Consider the following 21,591-nt stretch of genomic DNA (forward strand, 5'->3'; position numbering starts at 1 on the left):
TCAATAGGGGCCCAAGACAGACACTACAATGCTTCTTTCATCACAGTACACAGATGGAAACTACCACAGTATCGGCAGGGAAATAACAAAAATCTCCCATCAGAGCCAGATCTGAAAGCAGTATTTTTTTCCATTTCTCTAGGGGAAATGATATCTATTCTGTTTGATGAAGTAAATTTTAGATTACAAAATAATTTATTCAGAACTGCATTATAATTGCATAAGAATTGGAGTTGGATTTCAAAAGGAGTCCCCAAGTGCTTTTACTCCTCAACCTACAAACAGGAAAACAGCATTTGTTTGCAGCTTTCTTCCAAAGCTATCCAGTGAGTCACAGAGCAAGTATAAAAAAGTTGCAGCTGCAGAAAAGTTGAATCAAAAGCTGGTATTCCAGAACAAGCTGCAAAAGTACAAAGAGGGTAACTGCTGCCCCTTCTGGAGTTCAAGTTGTGTGTGGATCATAAAACCCTGCCCTGTGGCAAGGGGAGTAAGATTACCACGGCATTTATTTTCAGTCTGTTGGGAAATGAGTTGTTCGTGCCTCTCTTCAATCTTAGAGATGCAAAGTTTGGTTTTTGATTGAAGAAAGAGATCATACTGAAGTTCTTCAAGATGGATGAAGAATTACTTAGCAGTTGTTAGAAGTGTGACATGTCAGCTTCATGGGAAAGTGGTAGAGTGAAGCCAGTGAGGGCATGGCTGGAGAGAAGAATGTTCCTTTTCAGGTCCATGTGACGAAAGGGAAATGGTGGACATAAGTGGAAAGAACATACAACTGCTCTCACCCTATCCCTTCCAGTGTCCTGGTAGAAGCAGTTTCTTTTTTCAACTGTTCTGGAACAAAAGGGTGACTTGAGGTGGATTGTGAGAAGAAATGTATAGCAATTCTTACTGAAACAGAGAAATGGGGCTCATGATGGAATGTAATACACAGCATGTCAAGTCATGTACTTAGAGAAAGTAGTGCAAATTGCTGCTGTACGATGAAGGCTCATAAGTCTTAGCTGTAGAATGGTCTTGACTATAATTTACCTAGGGCAAATCATGCTTGACAGACTTGATTTCCTTCAATGACAAAGTGACCTGCCTCGCTGGTGTGGGACAAGTGGTGTATGTGGTCCACTGGGGCTTCTCCAAGGCTTTTAATATAGTTTTCCACAGCCTCCTTCTAGAGAAGCTGATACATTATGGTCTAGGCAAGTGGTCTGTGCAGTAGGTGGGGAACTGGGTGATAGTTCATACCCAGGGGATGCTGGTAAATAGGTCCTTGCATCTAATCTAGAACTAGATTTAAGAAAAAATTTAAAAAACAAAACAAAACAAAACAAGAAAAGTGTGCAAAAGCCAAAGTACATCACTACAGAAAATGCAGAAAAACCTCTGCCTCATCTTGAAAGTGAGATGCCACAAAATACCAACAAATTAATAACTGTTCACTGTTTTTATTTTTACAAATTTGAATTTTAGGTCTGTGTGAAATCTACAGCTAAATAAGGATATAGAAAGGACAGAAGCATTCAATAATCATTTCCACTTTCTATTTAGAAACACTCTAAATGGGGAATTTTTATGAGATGAAAAAAAGGTTATGTTAGGCATCTTCAGTTACCTCATGGACTGCAGCATGAACTCCTAAGTGCAGTTCAAGTTAGAAGTCAGTGCAAATCCTCAAAGCTCTATTTTCTGTCTCTCTAAGATCAATCACAGCCTGAAGGCTAGTGGCCACTGCTTTTTAAGATGTGTAAAACTCACCAACACAAGTTCGCCCATCTGCTGCAAACTGGTAGCCTTCAACACACTCACAGCGGTAGGTTCCTGGCTGGTTATTGCAGACTGCATTGCTGCCACACAGACCTGGTTGCTCTGAACACTCATCAACATCTAGAATATGACAAAGACTCCGGTTATTATAAAGATGTATTTCATACTGATGCCAGAAAAACAGAAACGGTGCAAATGTTGAATAATAACAGGCTTGCATATTTAAAACATGTATTAAATAGACCATATCTCAAGATGTTAATAAGCAGAAAGCTTATTTTCAGGTAACAACATCCTCAGCTAATCTGCATCATAGAGAAAAAAACAAGCCAAAACCAAACCAATCAAGCAAAACCAACCAACCAACCCACCCAAAACCCCATCACGAAAAAATGAAATCAACAAAAAACAAACCCAGAAGACTTTCTATGATGTAATACTATGGGGAAAGGAGAGGAGAGAGAAAGGAGTCACTGAGAAAGAAAATTCAGCCTAGAAAGTGATTAAAGCAGTGAAGACTAGTGAAGAAACATGAACTTTAGGAAAGACTTCCCCTTTTATTACCCACATACATCTCTAATCCATTGTAAAAGTATAGATGTTTGGATTCGCCTCGGAGTGAATCTTCCCCAACAATCCATTGCTGCTCACCTCACAGCACCACAGGACTAACAGGGAGAGTGTGATGTTGTTTCATTTGCAAGTCAATTTAGTGGTTGGAGGTGTGTGTGAAAGTCGTGTTTTGTTGGGTTTTGCTTTGTTTTGTTTTAATTAAAACAAACAAGCCAACCACCCTGAAACACCCAAAACCAGTAGCAGTACAGTTCAGTTAACTACTGGGGATGGTGTGTTATTTTATTAATACTTTCACTTCCTGAAAATAAGTATTTCTGCTATAATTTGATTGTAAAACAAATCCCAAATACATCATGACTATAGAACTGGGCAGAAAAGGAAAGTCTCCTTGAACAAAGGGATTTTCAAAGCAGATCCTGAAAAATATTTCAGTGGGTTCCACGTATCTGTGGCTCTGTATGTATGTGCATATGCTGTTCCTATGTCCCACAAGATCTTTTGACTCAGTTGATTCCTTTTAACCAGAACTTGCACAACAGTAAATTTCTCACAGCTAAGTTACCACAAGTTCTATGAAAAGACAACATTGGTAGAAAAGATGCTTTGCAAGCTAACAAAGCATTAGAATAAACCTTTATTAGAATAAACCAAACCAGGTTGGAAGAGACCTTCAAGATCATCATGTCCAACCCATCAACCAATCCAACCCACCCAAACAGCTAACCCATGGCACCAAGTACCCCATCAAGTCTCCTTCTGAACACCTTCAATGACGGTGACTCCACCACCTCCTTGGGCAGCACATTCCAATGGGCAATCACTCTTTCTGTAGAGAACTTCTTCCTAACATCCAACCTGAACCTCCCCTGGCATAGCCTGAGACTGTGTCCTCTTGTTCTGGTGCTGGGTGCCTGGGAGAAGAGACCATCATCCGCCTGTCTACAACCTCCCTTCAGGTAGTTGTAGAGAGTGATAAGGTCACCCCTGAGTCTCCTCTTCTCCAGGCTGAGCAACCCCAGCTCCCTCAGCCTCTCCTCATAGGGCTTGTGTTCCAAACCCCTCACCAACTTTGTTGCCCTTCTCTGGACTCGTTCCAGCAAGTCAACATCCTTCCTAAACTGAGGGGCCCAGAACTGGACACAGGACTCGAGGTGTGGCCTAACCAGTGCAGTATATAGGGGCAGAATGACCTCCCTGCTCCTGCTGGCCACACTGTTCCTGATGCAAGCCAGGATGCCATTGGCCCTCTTGGCTGCCTGGGCACACTGCAGGCTCATGTTCAGCCTACCATCGACCAGTACCCCCAGGTCCCTCTCTGCCTGGCTGCTCTCCAGCCACTCTGACCCCAGCCTGTAGTACTGCATGGGGTTGTTGTGGCCAATGTATCCAGGTTTGACCCTTCAAGACAGTTAAACTAGATTACTGTGATCATCATTTACCCCAGCATCTCTCTAACCTATCTTTCCCCAAACCAGCCTTTCAGGACAGTTAATTTTGATGGAGTGGCTAGTCCTAAGGGTAAATACTTTACAAGCAAAATTTTATATTTTTATTTAAATCTACATTAGCTGTCATTTTGTAATGAAAGTTTCCTAATACCATAACAAACGTTTCCATCTCCACGGAAGCCAATCGAACATTCACAGAAGAAGCGATTTCCAGTCCCTGGGCGACACACGGCATTGGTATCACAGTTATGGGTACCAGTGTAGCAAGGATTCCGACTAATATCAGCAGAACCATCTGACAAAAGAGATCATATTTAGCTAGGACAATTCTATCCAAGTAATAGCACTCAACTAGGGGTTAGAAGGAGATTGCTTGTAGTAAACACGTAACAAGGAAAGACAATTTTTTTTGGATCAGAAAGAAGTGGACATGTAGGTGAATCTCATCAGATGTGGCAACAGCACCTACAAACCTTGTGACCTGTATGAAGGACTGTTGAGTTAATACATGGAAAATCCACAAAAACCTCTCTAAGAAGCAAGACTGACAAAGATAATGCATCTTCCAGCCACTGACACTAGCGTGTCAGTCCAACGCGTAACAGCTTGGTTTGTTAATTTTAGTATAACTTTATCTTTGTAATAAATTAAAGTGAGCACAGTCTTCTCTTGTACTAACCTGGTGTGAATTTTCAAACTGAACCTTTGTTTTTTCTGACTTTTGTGCAAATGAACAAATTTGGACAGCTGAACTAGGAAAATGTACCTAGGCTGCCTACCTTCCAAAGATAAAATACTGTTTCAAGATAGATTATAGGAATTAGCTGTTTTAATGGCAAATCTTAGTCCTTTCCTTTGCCCCTTGCTCTGACAATACAACAACAATAAATTAATAGAGGAACTTTGAAATAGATAAAAATAAATCACATGCTCCACATATTTGAGCAAAAATTGATTTAAGCTGGTATGCCAAGAGAATTTCATGGGATCAGATGCAAACTCCTCTGCATTTTGAGAGGAAAGAATCACTTAAATACTCTTCCTTAAGCAAAAATGCAAGCTTTCAACAGTCAACTTTCTCTTAATGGATGGACCCAGACTTCCACTGACTAATGGAACAAATTAATATAATTACATTAATATTAATTAATTAGTTATAGCTAATTAGTAACTAATATTAATTATTATTAATACATATTAGTTAATTTAATTAATCTAGGCAGGCTAATAAAAACATATGGAAACCTGTTCTTAATTACTCACGAAAGAGAAAACAGAAAGATTTCCAATTCATACATACCACTGATTGGGCCGATGGAATTACTCATAGCATATCGCAGAATCTGCTCATCTCGGTCATACAGGACAAACACACTGTCGACTGAGAGCTGCTGAGTAGCAGAAGCAGCATGGTGAGATTCATCGTGGATGCATTCGTCAAAAGAGATGGTCTGTCGCCACTGATAGGCACCCGTATATGTGGAAGCAGCCCCATCCCTTTCTGGTTCTGTCACTGTGTACTCCCTGGTGGATGATGAAGTGATCACTGCAACATATCAAAAACCAAGCTGTTCATAACTGAGAGCAAAAAGACTCTGCCAAATGCTCTCTGTAGACTTGGGATACAGGCTGAGTGGTGTGAACAGAAATTTCAAAGGCAAGAAGCTAGGAAAATCGATGTATTTCCAAGCAAAGGGATGAGCATTTATTTGACTAGGCTTACTCTGTTCTCAGACACCACAGCCTTCAGGAGCAAGGCAGATAATTTATTTTGACCTTTTTTTTTTTTTTTTTTTTTTTTTTTTTAATTTACTTTGTGGGTTATCAGGCAAAGAAAGGAAAATCCAACTTGGGAAACTCAAAGGAGTTTTTTAGATTAGTTTAAATAATGGATCTACAAGCTGAGGACAAGAGCCACCTCACCAGCACAAAACCACACCCCGTTTTACTTCATTGTGGTCTATTTGCCTCAGGTTTGGACAGAGTTCTAAAGAAGATGCAGGTCTGAGAGCTCTTGTATGCTTCAGAACAGTTTTCTATATTGTGAAAATAAACATGACCAAAACCTCAAAACAGACCTGAGCTTGTGGATTTTCCTACCAACAAAAAGCTCCTCAGAAATCCACTATTCATCTGAACACCAGAACACACTTGTATCAATCCACTTGAACAGCTGGCAAGAGCTGGATTTCCATCAGTCAATGGTCTATCAAACATGAAGGATAACTATTTGAGTACTGGTAAATTAAATCAAGCCTGACAAATCTTCCCTCCAGCTTTTCCTTCATGGGGACAGAATTTCTGCCAAGAAGGCAGGCACTCCAAAGAGCACATGCTGCCCAAACAACTCCTCCAAAACTCTGAAGTTACCAAGCACAAAGCAGAAGTTTCCTGCTGCCTCCAGCTCCTCCTTCTCACTGCGATTCATCAACATCTACCAATATATATGTGTATCAGATATAAGGCAGTGATGATGCAGCTAAACCATTTCACATCATCTCTAGGAATCTAATTGTGCCCTTGAAGCAAAGTGTACTCTCTCTAGTATCCACGCACACACCTGGGTGCACCACAGGCGGCTTCCTCTATTGGTCTTTGATAGCTGGGTTGGTTGGTTAGCTGCAATACTCCAACCTCACTTTGTTTTTGCTGTGTTGAAACACCCATAATTTTATCCAGAAAGCATAAAACAAGGGAGATTCCTCTGTAAATAGTGAAATGACAAATGGTTTTCTTAACAAATCTCAGAGTCTGAGATAAGGAAGAGAGGGAGAGAAGTAGTAAAGAGACTATGGAGGAAACTGTTATGAGAATTACAATGTTCCTAAATTTTCTGGTCATTTGTTCAAATTCAGCTCAAATAATACTGCCAAATACAAGGCACAATGCAGTTTATATGACACATACTGATGAATAATTGGTTTGCAGTCTCATCAGGCAAGACCAAAGCACACTTGATTATATTACCATTAAAAGGTATACAGTACAGCTCCTACTGAAGTGCTGTGGAACCTACAAACAGCTTGGCAACTTGCATGACTGCCATCAGCAGTGTAAAAATAAGACACATGAAAAGGGAACTCAAGATTATTTTGCAAACATCAATTCAGAGAAACTTAAATTCACCTTTTTCTCAGTAAAAAAAGATTGTAAATATTTGTATTGTCCCACTCAAAATCTGTCTTCTCTCAGGACCTGTTCTTAAAAAGCAACCCCCCCAGCTTTCTAGAAATTGGCAAGGCCTAAACACACTCACTAAGAATGAAATAATGTTTGCCAGATTGTCTTACCCTCTGATCTGAGAAATGTGCACTATCTTATAATTTCATTCTCAGAGATCCTTACCAGAACTTGAAGTGTGGTAGAGTTCAGTGTATGGTTCTATTTGGACTGATGCACCAGATGGGATCTCAGGTATTCTTCCCTCCATTTCTGTACTGATGGTAAGGTGACCATGCTCATCAATTCCACTAAATTTCTGCTTTATAACCAGCTTCTCATTGTTGCCAAGAAAAGTAACTTCAGTTTGTCGTGTAAACTCACCACCTAAAGAAGCAATATTCATTAAAGCACTTAATACATGTTTCTGAATTCTTCTATTCAAGATATTGCTTCTAGGAGATGAAATAAAATTATTACTGTCTGCAAGTTTTGATGCAGCACATTGCTAATGCTTTGGCTTTCTACTAAAATAACTTTCAAAAGTATGATAGCATCCTTTGGATAATGCAAGCACTGAACACATTCAATTGCAAGTAAGTCTGAAGAAGCAAGATTGCTTAAATTAGAAAAAAAAAAAAATCATTCTAACAAAGCTAATAGTAATAGGCCTTATCATACCAGTTAAAATGGCAAAGGAGTCGTATATTTTACAGAAAGCCTACATTAGGAACACAGAGAGTTAAAAATAAAGCAAATCCAGTATATGTTTCCAAATCAAAATCAAGAGAAATGTATGTTGTAAATTCCAGAAAAAACTCGTAACACACTGAATGTAAGAAAATCCTAAACCAAAAGGTTATGGTCAACTGAATTCACAGTACAGAGCTGTAAAGGATAGAATTTTCAAAAGAAATATGTATTCTCCTCAGACAGACTGGACCTACAGCTTGGATTCAAGTGCACAAACAGCCAGATTTGACCTCAACTTTCAGTGAAAACCTGTGATTGTGAACTGGGGTTTTCCTCAAATAAGTTAACAGAATCATTTGCATCTCATGCAGAAACTGCTTCTGTTAAGAATTCCATATCTTCATGAGGTCAGGTTTTCATTTCTCTTTTGTTTTTTTGGTATAATCAGGCAATTAACATGATAGATCTTTTGCAGCTTTTCAGTAGGTCTGTACACTTTAATAGCAAAAATCAGGTCCTTGTCAAGAATTTCTTTCTTGCACAGGAACTGGCCAAGCCATCCTTCATTCTAACCCACTAATGTGCTTGCACACCAATGGTAAAATTTAACATTGTAAACAAGAAAAACGGCAACAAATTCGATTACAAAGGAATCCATTTGCAGATCAGAATAAAGATATTTTCATTTTATACTGCTTCTAAATACTCATTTCTTTTAAGACAGAGGAAAGCATTGCAGTGTTTGAACATTATTTTAATTTAAAAGTTACCAGTAATACTGAATCCATTTTTATATCCTTGCTGTTCCACAGCAAACATCCATCCTATGATACCTCCAATAGAGGCAAGAGGCAATAAAGAATACCCCAAAATCTCTGGGATTGTGCTGATAGCAGTGTAGGCACGCCCTTGATTCATCACAACATAGGAGTGGAGATCAGTATTCTCAAATATAACTGGAACAGGGTTATTTCCTATGAAGATTCTTCCTTTGACCTTCCCATTGACTCTCTGAGGAGAACCTGGCAAATCAATACAATGCATCAGAACAAAATTAGTTTTCATGTACATTTCAAGGAATGTGTTCAGAGTGTTCAAAAAGGTTAGTGTGGAAATAAATGGCAAAACAAAATTGCTCACAGAATTCAACAGACAGGAAATGGTCTATAAACAACAGTGTGCTACCTTGCTTATGTAAATACCTAAACGCATGAGTTTCTCTCTGTGTGTCATGACTATACAGATGACTAAGTGGCCAGAATTTCTTGAAGAGATGTCCTTTACCCTAATTAACAATTTTGTATTCAAGGATAATTCCATAAACAGCCTAAGCTGTTACAATTTCTCTGACAAGAGGTGGCATACAGAAGCTTCTTCTGAATATCACACTTCATATCATCACTGCCTACTGAATGTAAAGGCATTCATTCCCTATTAGAAAGCTAACACTATTAGGTGTTAGAATAGATTTTTCCAATCTATTCTACTATCTTCACTCAAAATTATTGACTGTTTAAGACTGTCCTTGTTTTACGGAAGTGGAGTGCTGGTTTTATTCTGTATATAATTTCCTACATGCAAATCAAATTCTATTAGCATAAGATCCCTTTTTTTTTTTTAAAATCTGGAAAGTTCAGTTTTATGAACTGAAAGCTAAGTAGGTGGTTTTGCTTTCCTGCTTCATAAAACACAAAGCCTGCAGTCAGCTATTTCAGTTGTTGAAATGCATCTATACACTGAATGAAGTCACTACGAGGATTACAAGTGTATACATAAGAAATTCCTTCATGGATTTTACACAGGAACAAAGTTTAAACAGATAACTAATAAAAATCTGGCAAATTAGACCTTTAGTAGAGAAGCTTAAGAGTCAGACAAAGAGGAGCCATGCTCTCTGGTTAGATGATCAAAACTGATTTGTTCATCCCCTTTGAACTATCCACTTCCAGAGTGGGGACCAATCAGATTAGAACATATTGGAACTTCACAACTAATTCCTGCAATAAAGAGTGTTACATTATCTATTAAGCTATGTCAATTATGTAAGAGTTTATTTTTCCAAAAAGTCATGCTAAAATGCATGATGTATATAACTGACCATTTAAAATATAATTAGCTTCCTTCAAAGGGAAAAATAAAAATGCACACCAAGATATAGCTAATTTCTTAAAATGTCTTTTAATACAAATCAGTGATAAACTTTTAAGAAGTACTTAACCATGGTGGTTTTAGTACTGAAAATAAGTCACCCGATTCAAGAATGCCAAGAGCAATTATTGCACATACACAATACTACTTTCAAAAAAGTTACCTTCTGCTACACATTGTCTGCCATTTCCCTTGTAACCAGCAATACAACTGCAACAAAATCCATTGGGATAATCTTTGCAAATAGCATGAACAGAGCACTGGTGGCGGTTGTTAGCACAGGTCTGCTGGACATCTGTGTGGTAGCGAAACACTGTAGAAATAAGATCAGACCCACTTCATGTAATTAATATTCACACATCCCTGATTTAGTTTAAAAATATCTCTAGACTACCTTGAATTGTTTTCTTCTTATTCTTTTCAAGGAAAATAAACAATCACAATGAATTTTTATTGACCTTGCAATTTGAAAGTAACAGTTCTGCAGAAAATATTAGGGCATCAGGTGTTGGAAAACTGCTTCATTCTATTGACTTCAGCAGATCTGTAGTAATACAGATCAGTTAAACTGTCCTGGAGAAGCCAAATATATAATAATGTTTGTGTCGTCGTTTGAGAATAGTGAAAAATATAGTGGTCCCACTCCAGCCAGTTCCATCATGATGAGCTAAGATACAAACAAACAGACCAGTTGAGAACACGACCACGGACTCAAGGTGAGCCAAGTGGCCCAGACCTGCAGAGCTGGTGCCTATTTATTAAGGTGTACATGAATGTTACAATTCCATTTTCCCACAGTCTATCCCCACTAAGCCCACTGTTTTATCTTTATTTTAACAGGTGCTCTTCTCCCCAGTTGCCTTTCCCATCCTCTTCACAGATGCAGCACATTGTTATTTTTTATCCCCATCCTTTCTCATACGGCTTGGGTACAACATCTCTTAACACCTCCAGGGCCTTACAGAGACATGAAGGCCATCTAAACATTTTGTTATCACTCCCTTTTCCCCTTTTTTGGGTTCCCACAATGTTAACCAGTCCTTGTTTTCAAAATGAAGCTAAAAGAGCCCTTTCCAACCTAGAACAAAACACATTGGTACAGTACCCAGGACCACACACCATCTGATGAACCCTGTAAACCTAATTGGCTTACCCTATTATTTCATGAAGATAACAATTCTCACATCTGCTTCAAGAAACACTTAACATCCAGGAAGCCAATCACAGTTTTGTATTTTCTATAAACACTTCCTCAGAAATTTGAATTGCTAATCACACCCTTATAAAATTTCAGGCCACAAAACCCGAGCCAGCATTTTTTACAAGTTACTATTCCCAACCCTTGCTAAATCACCTGCTTTCAGCAGCACACCTATGAAAGGAAATAAGCTAGGTTTCAGTAGAAATGATCATAATATCCTTGCCAGGAACAGTCACTTAATGCATCTACTAAACTTAAGATCACACCTTTAACAACAGCCCTGGGCAAAAGAGGAGGAGGGATCAGTTGCCACCAAGAATGCATCAGCTTTAGGAATACAATTATCCATACAGGAATCTTTCCTTAGGAGACACTCATGTTCCACAGACACACAAGCTCTCTGGTGCTTGACTGGGGTGCTAGTTTATTGAACTGGTGAGATCTGAATCTAAGATGCAAATTAAGTGCCTAGATGGATAAAGCAAATTTATTAAATGTGTCCAGATTTTCACATATGAAGGTACTAAGAAGGAAACAGATTATTCCTTCAGCAGTTCAATTTCTTGTAAGTGTGTGGTTCGGGTTGGTTTTGGTTTGGAGGTTTGTTTTTGGGGTTGGGTTTGTTTTGTTTTATTTCAGCCTCTGCATCTTAGAAATGCCCAAGCTGTGAAAAAAGACCTTACCTATACCAGTTTCATCAAATTCTTCCACATCTATGACTTGGGGTTGCTGTTGGGGGAACTGCTGGACCTGGAACTGGCGAGGCGGAGCTTTTGCTGTTGGGAAATCTTGATGACTGTAAAAAGACTCAGTTGAAGGTGTTCCTGTTACATCTTGGTATGAAGTCAGAAAGTCTTCTGCAGTTAGCTGGGGGACGCTATATGTAATATGTTGCTGATCCTCTTCTGCACTGTCTGTACTACTGGTGACATCTGGCTGTCTTATTTCAGTGGAGCCGTAGTCCAACATAAATGGTTTTGAAGTCATCTCCTGTTCTTGTTCATTGGACTCTAGACTCTCCAAAATGTTGCCAATCTTCGCAGGCACAATGCTGTCAGATGAGCTACCAATCTCAAATACCCATAGACCTTGTTTCCCAGCATTGCTGCTTCTATCAAAGAAAAGAATAATGCCAAATCGAAATGATCAAGCATAGGTTGTGTGGTATTTATAGCCTACACAAAATGTTCACTGAGAAATATCAGGACAAAACTATTGAACTATCCTAGCTACATACTTAAATACAGGTAAAGTTGATTCCGCTATGAAACACCCCTAACTGGATAGCATTTCTTCTCCACACCCAGAGCTCTCCTCTTGAGAATTTCTAGCCCATATTTAGAAGGCCTAAATATACAGCAGCTTCTAACAGTAAACAACGGAACTATGGACTTTTGACAAATTACACCAAAGTCTTCATATTTCTCAACACAGTGGATATCTATCAGTGGCAGACTCCTGATTTCCCATGCAATAGCTAATAGGATCTTATTGTTTGTCATTAGCTCACGTCATAATTAAGAAAAATATGGAACTCCATGTTTTCTTGAGGAGTTTAAACAAACAGAAAAACATACTTGTGCAAATTTCTAACGCTGTCCTCATCATCAGCAATGACATTGTAAGATCCTGGCTTTTCCCAGAAGTAGTAGTTTGTAGAGGCTTGACTAAAGCCAACAATAGCAGGAATTCTTCCATCATCATTCTTGGAGTAGGTACTATAGAATTGCAAACCATCTTCTGGATAAAGGAAAATAGCATAGGAAGTGGAGTCAGAAGAGGCTAAAACAGCCTGGAATGTGTTTCTCTGAGGAAAAAACAAACAAACAAACATCCATTTACTCATAGAAAAGTAGTCAAGATAGACAACAGAACAACATTTTTAAAAACACAGTCAAGGTAAGAATTTCCCATGACACATAACACGTAATTTACTTCCTAGGAGAAATCAGTATTACACAAGCTTATGTTTTGCTTAGGCAGTTTAAAGTTTAGCATGCATAGACATTAAAAAGAAAGCATTAGCAAAGGTAAGTTAAATCTGTTTGGAAATAGGCAGAGAGGCTGCCTGAAACACTAATTCTGAGTTCTGTAACATGTATAGGATACTACATCATCTCCTTAAAATACAGAGTGATGTGCTAGACTAAACAGAAAAATACTGTAAACAGAATATTTGAAGAAGAGTTCAAGTTTCACATTGCTGCAAGGGTTTTCCTGTAGAAGCATGCCTAGATACCATAGGAACCTTTCAGACATCAGCTATTCATTGGTACCAGAGTGCAGAATCATCTCTGTGAACACAACGGCTGTGTCAAGTTACCCACAAGAAACTGATCTTTGGAAAAATAAGATTTGCTCAGTTGTGGTGATCTCCAGTTTATACACCATGAGCTGGCTCATCAAATGGGGTGATACAGTGCATAAAGTTACCTATCTTTTCAAGATAGTACCTAGCATCATTTAAAAAGGGAAAATGGTTTGCACGTAACATAAAAAAACAACCAACCACCACAACTCTAACTGCTTCTTCATTCAATACTAGATACAAAGCATGACCTTTTTGCAAATGCAACATTATCTGTCCAAAAAGCATTCACAGTTTGAAGTGCCTATTAGTCTATCTACCTATCAGATTTTAGATAGATAGATGTCCAAATGACTCAAGTCTGTTGACAAGTGCAAGACAACTGGATTATACTGCACAGATGGTAGGCAGGATATCCTACAATTTCAGTTATTATCACATCACGCTTAACACTCAAAGTAAGGGTTTTCAAGGAAGATAAAACAATCAGCTATGTAGAGGCAAGCATTTTCTTTTGAGTGAAAAAAAATACTGTAAATTAAAAACCAAGCAAAAATTCTGGAAAGTCCTATTTTGCTACAGCCTTTTCAACAACACAATATATCCTTAACCGTACAGGATTCATTTAAATTCAATGGAATTCAGGCCTTCAAAACTACAGATTACTGTGTTATGCTTCAGTTGAACATGCCTCCAAGATGTCTTAGAGCTTACTTTTTCTTCCAAAGCATGATCTTCTCCCGGTGCCTCGTAAGGAGCCACAAGCTTCCAGGTAACAATGACAACACTGCTGGGATCAAAAGTAGTCTCAGGAAAACCTCTTTTGACATAGCCTGATGCAAGGTGCAAGACATCTGAGGATGCATCTTCTCTGTAATACACATTTCCACGTCCATCTGTTGTGTCAAGGTCAGCCATAAAAGGAGCAATAGCCCCAAAACTGACTGGGAATTGACCAAGATATTTTTCTTCACTTGAAGGTTCATTCACCGCAATAATCCCATTAGTGGCAACCTAATAAAAAGGTGAAAGTTATGAGACAGATACTGTTCCTATGGCTGTCTACTACATGACATGCTCTAGATGTTTTCATTGTGTTTCCAAAAGAAATAGAGTCAAAAGTCAGTCTTGTATTTGTAAAGTAACTGAATGTGTTCAGGATTTTGTTTTATATTCCATGTCAGCAGTCCTGGGACTTCAGTTGCCCGAATCAGAGGTCTGGTTTAGAGATATACCAATCTTTTTCCCATAGACAAAAATATTAGCTATTTAAATTTCAGACAGTTATCACCCTTTTTAAAAGCAATATACATATGTCACATATTTCCACAACGTTTCACAAGTTGCCAAATCTTTCTCAGAACAAGACCCAGTGCAATCCCCCTAAGTCTGTCAGGAATCACATACAGACCTTCCCATGTGACCATAAACTCCTCTCACTTTCAACTGTTACTCTCCTGAAGAGCAGTTTTACATGGGAATGACTGGGGATGGCAAGGATGAAGCAAGTATTTAAAACAGTTCCTTTTTGGTTAACCAGTGAGCTAGGTTCTTCCCTGCTGTAAATCAGGGCAGACTAAAGATAAATGGTATCAAAGTCCTAGCATAACCCTGGGAACCTGAACTTCTACCTTGAAGGCAGAAAAGAATGCTTAATCTGGACAGTTTAAAAAGCTGCCCATTCTCAAAATAACCTGATGTCAATGAGATTAAAAAAAAACAACCAACAAAAAAAGGCAGGACAAAAGGAAAAACTGAACTGTTCTGTCTTGACCTTCTCCCTGCATCCCTTTCCCTTCATATGTCATGGCACAACAGGCTGTCACCCTCATGAAAACAAAGGTAGGGAGTCAGGACACAAGTGGATCAGCTGAGCTTTCCTCATTACTACAGCACTGCCTCAGAAGCTGATATAAATTCTGAGCAAAGAACTGATCATTAAATCATGATCTACACAGAGACACTCACCTAAAAAACCTGTTCCGTGTTTAAATACTGCAATACCTTGGGTGAAAGTCTTCTGAGAAGATGTACAGACTTCTCTTTGCCTGACCAAGAAGGCTCTAATTTTCGCTTCACTACAGCCATTCTCTTAGAAACATCTCGGCTACTGTGACTGCAATAAGTAAGGTTGACTGCAACAAGCTGCTGCCCACTCTTAGGATATGCTGTGAGACAGCTCAAATACCTGAAGCTATAGAGACTAGGAGACAGAAAGTTTATATCAGATAAAGGCCACTCTGTAAATTCCCCTACAGCGGAGTGCACTTCTACAAATCAAATTCCCAATCTGAAAATCCATACCTACCAGCTCAGTGAGATTTAGCTAGACAGTGAGATAACTCACTCTAACCACCTCTTGACTAAAAATGAAATAAACACATACATTCATAGAGGTAGATGCTAGGGCATGTCCAAGTGTGACAGTCAAAACCCTTGGCAAAGCAGAGCTGACCTGCACGCTTAGAAGCAGCAAGCAAGACTACAGTTGTCAGGCCCTGAGGCAGTGCTTAAATTGCTCACACACAGCTTTTTGTCCCAGGCCCTTTTTCCAGATACATATGGCACTGTAAGAATCAGACACAAACAAATGTTTAGAAGTGCTTGATTGCCTAATAACAAGCCACATCTGACTACCTGCAGCTGCTGCTACACAGGTATGACTCAGAAAGGGATAGAGGTCCTAAAACCATGAGATACGAAACTGTAACTGCAATCCCCCGCAATTTATCTCACTCACAAGGATTCTTGAACTCACCGGGATTTCAAGAACAAACTGCTGCTAGATCTTTTCACAAGATCTAGGTGTTCAAAATGTTACACAGTTCTTATCGATGCTTAGAAGGTTACAGTGGCCACTGTGACTCAGACTACAATGCCAACTCACCCAAGCATCCTGTCTCCATACCTGCTAGGTTATGGATTGGACAGAACAAGAGAAGGACATGTACGTATTCTTTTGACCAGCCTCCAGCCACATTCAACTCAAGGGTTTCCCTGTGATTTGACTGTTTATTCATCATGAGTGAATATTCTGTTAAATCTTCCCTTCAACATATATAAACTTTATGCATCCACAAAATCCCTTAAAAAGGAATTTCATAGATCCATGACTCATACCACAAGAGCTCTCCTACTTTTATTTTCAGTCTGGCTCCTAGCTGCATTTTATGGCCTGTAGTTTTTTGTATTGGAACATACTACCAATCAAATACTACCTAGTCTCTCTTGCTGTGTAATTTCTCTTCCCAAATGAAGACCATCAGCCTATTCACGCTTGGCCTGTGTAAGAGCTGTTCCTCACTTCTGATCATTCTCATTGTCACTACATTTTTCTTCCCCTTTTCTACTATACACATTTCCAAACAAGGAAGTCAGTACTACCTGTATTCTTCATGACACAGAGTAATTGTGGACTGTGCAAGATGGTCAAGGATGTTTGCTACAAATGTCTTGGCACAATCCCTTAAAAACTGGACCACCATTACTACTGATACACAGGGCAACTCAGAAAAAGTGTAGTATGAGAACTCCTTCAAATATAGTACACACCTTGTCCATGACACACCTATACCTTAAAGCTTCCTTTGGCTGCCCAGCAGATCAGAGCATGCCCCCTGCCACTGACTAGTGGTCAGTCATTTTGGTATATAACTGAATCATGCCTAGCACAAAAGGTTAGCTAAACTCAGCAAATAGTTCACACTGTATATCAGAAAACATTTTTTTTAGTACTGACTGTATTGTCTGAAGATACAAAATTTCATTAGCTATTACAGTAAAAACACTAAGTTAAGATCACTTACAAAAATGGGAAGCTGGCTTTATGCATGAACAGGGTATTTAAAATATATAAGCAGTACATGATCTGCACAAGCATGATGGGAATGCAGATCATGTTAAAAAGGGGGAGGAAAAGCTGAACATTGCAATAATTTTTCCTCAAATCATTTGTGACTTAACTGTGGCCACAGATCCTAAGGTGGACTATGAAATTTAGCAGTACAGAACTGGAAAGACAGAATAGGTTACCCTCACACAGACCCTGAAATTGCAGGCAGACAAGCAACAGAGATCTAGTCCAGAAAGGTTGCCCGAACTTCTCTAACATCTGCACACTAGAAAATGCCTCATATGTCTGTAAAGAAAAGATAAAAATTATCCTAAAAATTAGAAGTCACCAATTACACTGCACCACTGGAAAACAGCAGGGAAGACGATGGGCATTACAGTCCGCTCGCTAGGACATTTTAGCAAGGAGATGCACTCCACCTTTAAAGTAATAAATTTAGAGTAAATTGAAAGTTTTTCCCTTCCTTCTCCTTGCTTACACTTTTTGTATACTAGTACCTCTACTCCCACTGTAAATTCTTTTGTGAGAGATGACTGGTGTTTGAAGTATTTTAAACAAATTCCACGCTCTTCATCAGATTTGCTGCGTGCAGACTTTGTGGCTGCAAGGCTCCCCATTTAAGGCGGAGATTAAAATAACAGTAAGAGAAAATACACTATTGGGACTAATTAATACTACAGAGCAAAGCAGAGACCACAAAAAAAAATAACCTAGCAGTTGGCCTTCCTCTTTTCACCCACTAGGAGTGTGTTTCTGACTATTAGTTTCCTATCTTAATGCAACAAGTAATTTTTTCATGGATACACAAAAAGTGCTGATCCCAATCTCATTTGTTTGTAGTTTATAAATGAGATAGCTCCATTTTAAATGTTAAGGGAATGTTTGGCTTCGAGTACTCTTATCCCTCAGAAAACATTTGCAGGCATTAAATGAAAATAAATACAAAAAATGTTCAATTAGTGAGAAGGATTTTCAGTATAGAGAAATAATGTTTATCATTACTGAAAAAATGCTTTTAGTTTTAATAATACATTTATATTGAAAAAGATAGTGAATAGTAATTCTGGGTAGGTACTGGGTTTCATTAGAGTATCATTCCTGTCAAAAGGACAAAAAGCCACATCAAAACCACCAACAACAAAACAAAACCCAAAACACCAACAGAAGAAAAAGTAACAAGAAAAAGCTGACCAGGCCTCAGGTGGGCGTTGTCTGAAGACCAGTTGTACAGTATATCTTTCCTTTTAGGGTATAATGCTATTTAACTTGACAAGAACAAACACAGATATATTTTTAGCATGTCAAACTTCTGGATTACACACATAGTTAACATACATTCATGGGTTGTAGCAGAACAAGTCACACACACTCTATCACAGGCCCACCCTGAAAAATCAAGTGAGGAGAAGGAAGCAATAAAGTAACAAACTACTTCTATTGTAAGAAAAAGTGTATCTGTATGTGTATAAAAAAAAAAATCAAGTTTCAAACAAATGAGGTGTTTTTCCCTGTTCAGTGACTAGGAGTTTTGAGAACTTCAATAGTACTCGTTAAAAGAGTTTTGAAAAATATAATTTGTATAATGAAGTATCAGTTGACTTAAAGCAGCAAAACTTGCTAATATAAACATGGCCAACTATTAATTTAGGAAGTTAACAAAAGTAATAATCAAATGTTTGATCCAAGCTTGCCTTGAAGGACACTGACTTTTCCCTAAAAGGAAGTAATTCCTAATCCTTCAACTTTTCTGTATCAGTGAGCCCTACTGTATACTGAAAAAGCCTACATAAAAGTGTGCTATTAAAACAAATGGATTGCTATGGGTTAGCAATAGGATTCAATATTATATATCTTGCATAGGAAAACACAATATTACAGCATGTGCAAGTTTGTTTCCACTTACGTTAAAGTTCTCTCTGCTGTCTAGGAAAAGGAAAAAAGTTTTGTTGCCAGGGACTTTATGACAAGTGTTTATGATACTAAACAATTGTTCCTCAGAACTCTTTGCCTTTTTACTTATGTGTACAGCAAACAAAAAAAACTGAGCTTCTCAACTGTTACAAAAAAAAGAGCTCACACGAATTTTCAAGTGATTGAAGGCAAAACTTGCAAAAATCAAGCACTCAAATATTCAGATAAGCTTATCACATTAGCTTTATGAACCATACAGAAAGACATTGTTCACCACTACTCAAAATCTGATTCAGGAATTCATTTAGGTATTATATTTCTACCAACACCACATGTTTACTCTTAACTAGCAATATCTTGGTAAACTCTGCGTGCTGAATAACATCAGAGTTTAAGAAAAGCTCATTGCCAATATACAAAATAAAGCTGGGTACTTGTGGGGGTCCATTGAAGACCGCTCAGTATATTTCCTGAAACAGAGATACTGCTTTTTCTAACCCCCCCCAGTTTGTCTTGTGCCTCTGTTTTGCAATCCTTGTGACAGATTAAATGCAAGACAAAAGCCTCTGAATAATATGTAGAGTAATACTGAATACTGTTAATCACCAGACTTTGCCTGTATTGCAATTGTCCTTCCTTAGAACTGGGGAATTCTGATGAAAGAGCTCACTTTTAGTGATTCTAGAATACCTCTATATAGGTATTCTTCCAGACAAAAATTAACTAGAACCTTTCATGTTTTATGGCATGGGCAAGTAACAAGATGATTAAACTCAAGAAACCAATGCTGTTAACTAGTTTACTGCCCTTTGAAAACTCTGTCCCCTTTCTGTCACTTATCTATCAGGCCATTTGTTATCTTTTCTTCTCAGTAAGTGGACACACAGACCACTATTCTGTGCTTCAAAATGTGTGGTTTTGTGTTGGCTAATCAATGACCAAATTTAAGAGTATAGAAGTCAAGACAATGAACTAAGGGTCAACAGCAGATCTGAACACTACTTAATACTTCTGAATTACTTCACTTTTACTGCCAGGCTCAGTTAACACAACCCATTTTCCACACGGACATAACACGAATCCCTCAAAATCTTGGATTTCTGATTTCAGGATTTATCTAGGTAGGGGTACTGTGGAAAATGAAGAAAAATACAGCTTAAGTGGCAGCACTAATATAACTCAATACAAGCATAGTGAACCTTCAAGTACATGGGAGCTACATCAAATTTTGAATGACTGCAGTCACATAGAGGTCTAGTTTCCCAAGTGACTCCACATGAATAAATCTCCAAAGTTGCATCTTGGAACCATGGTGATAAAGCACGTTGGTATATCTGGACAGGGAGGTGGGGTTTAACTTGGTCAGATTAAAGCCCTTTCTGGCTGAGACCTTTCTGAATATGTTAGCTCACATCTTCAGCTGCCAGTCTAGATGAGGCTTCAGGGGAAAAGAGACAATGATAAAACAGACAGTACCCTTGCAGATTTCTGCAGACATGCTGCCATTTAAAACTTTTTTTTCTTTGGTTTTTTTTTTTTTTTTTTTTTTCCCCCTTCCTGGCTGCTCTTGAGCAGCTCTGCTCCAGACAATCTGTTTTCAATCCCACCTTCAAATACTAGACGTCCTCCATTAGCTATAAACACGCACACACAGCTCTGGGGTGCGGAATCGGCCATGAGGCACACACACATAGCTGAAGTCTGCCTGCAGCCCAAAGCTTGCTCTCTCTCTGGATGTGGATTTCCTTCGCCCAAGAGACCAACCTTTGCAAGTTCGACCAACCTCTGTCCACGTCGCTCACACCACCGACGTGAAAACCAACAAGCAGCACCACTCATCTACCCAGAGCCAGCCACGGCAAGAGGCGACAAATCCCCCGGGGAGTCCCCAGCAGTCTTTCCGACCCTCCCGCCCCCACACTCACGTAGAGGGAGCGGACGGCGGCACCATAGAAGCGCAGGGGTACGCTCAACTCCAGAGACGCCGAGAGCGCATCATCCCCGGGATCCAGCACGGCGTCGCCACGATCCTGGCCGTGCGGCAGCAACGACAACCGCTGGGCGGGAATCGCCATGGGCAGCGCTAGGGCCAGCAGAACCCAATGTGGACGGCTCATCGCAGCGCGCATCCCGAAGGCTGCCGGCGCGGGGGTGCCGTCCCGCCGCTATAAGCGCGGGCAGCAGGGGCGGCCGGGCCAGGCCGGCAGGCGGGGGCGCGGCGCCGCGGCCAATGGCTGGCCTGGGGGAGAGCTGGCCCCGCCGGGGAGCCGCAGGCACGCTCCGCCCGCCACTGGGACCCCCTGGAGCCTGCTCCCACAGCCCCGAGATGGGGGGCAAGAGGAGGGGGCTCTCTCCCGCCGCCTCTCAGCCTTCGAGAGCCTGCAGAGGAGGAAGGGTTCTCGAGGAGGCGCTGGCCTCCAGAGACTCGACAGCTTTCGGGAGCAGCGTGTCCCTTGTGGAATGAGCGCCTCGATAAGCTGCACTGGTGCAGGGCTGTAGGCATCTCAGATTCTCAGAGCCACGGCAGTCTCTC

At 39.6% G+C, this 21,591-nt stretch overlaps 1 protein-coding gene across 1 annotated transcript in view; it reads right to left on the reverse strand.

Moving 5' to 3' along the window:
* The window catches only part of NID1 (nidogen 1), a 46,068-nt gene extending 24,876 nt beyond the window's left edge, over positions 1 to 21,192 (reverse strand). Inside the window, exons 1-10 of the mRNA XM_068154928.1 lie at positions 20,984 to 21,192; positions 14,009 to 14,308; positions 12,564 to 12,793; positions 11,670 to 12,097; positions 9,949 to 10,098; positions 8,408 to 8,659; positions 7,131 to 7,331; positions 5,086 to 5,331; positions 3,937 to 4,080; positions 1,753 to 1,881 (exon numbers count right to left, since the gene is read on the reverse strand). Coding sequence (XP_068011029.1) covers positions 1,753 to 1,881; positions 3,937 to 4,080; positions 5,086 to 5,331; positions 7,131 to 7,331; positions 8,408 to 8,659; positions 9,949 to 10,098; positions 11,670 to 12,097; positions 12,564 to 12,793; positions 14,009 to 14,308; positions 20,984 to 21,187 — 2,284 coding nt within the window. The 5' untranslated portion in view covers positions 21,188 to 21,192. The remainder of the gene's footprint in view (positions 1 to 1,752; positions 1,882 to 3,936; positions 4,081 to 5,085; positions 5,332 to 7,130; positions 7,332 to 8,407; positions 8,660 to 9,948; positions 10,099 to 11,669; positions 12,098 to 12,563; positions 12,794 to 14,008; positions 14,309 to 20,983) is intronic.
* Between the last annotated feature and the right edge of the window lie 399 nt (positions 21,193 to 21,591).

Source organism: Melanerpes formicivorus, unplaced genomic scaffold (genome assembly GCF_026170545.1).
Source record: "Melanerpes formicivorus ecotype bairdi unplaced genomic scaffold, bMelFor1.0.p_v2 SCAF_2, whole genome shotgun sequence".
In the NCBI taxonomy this organism is placed as follows: domain Eukaryota; kingdom Metazoa; phylum Chordata; class Aves; order Piciformes; family Picidae; genus Melanerpes; species Melanerpes formicivorus.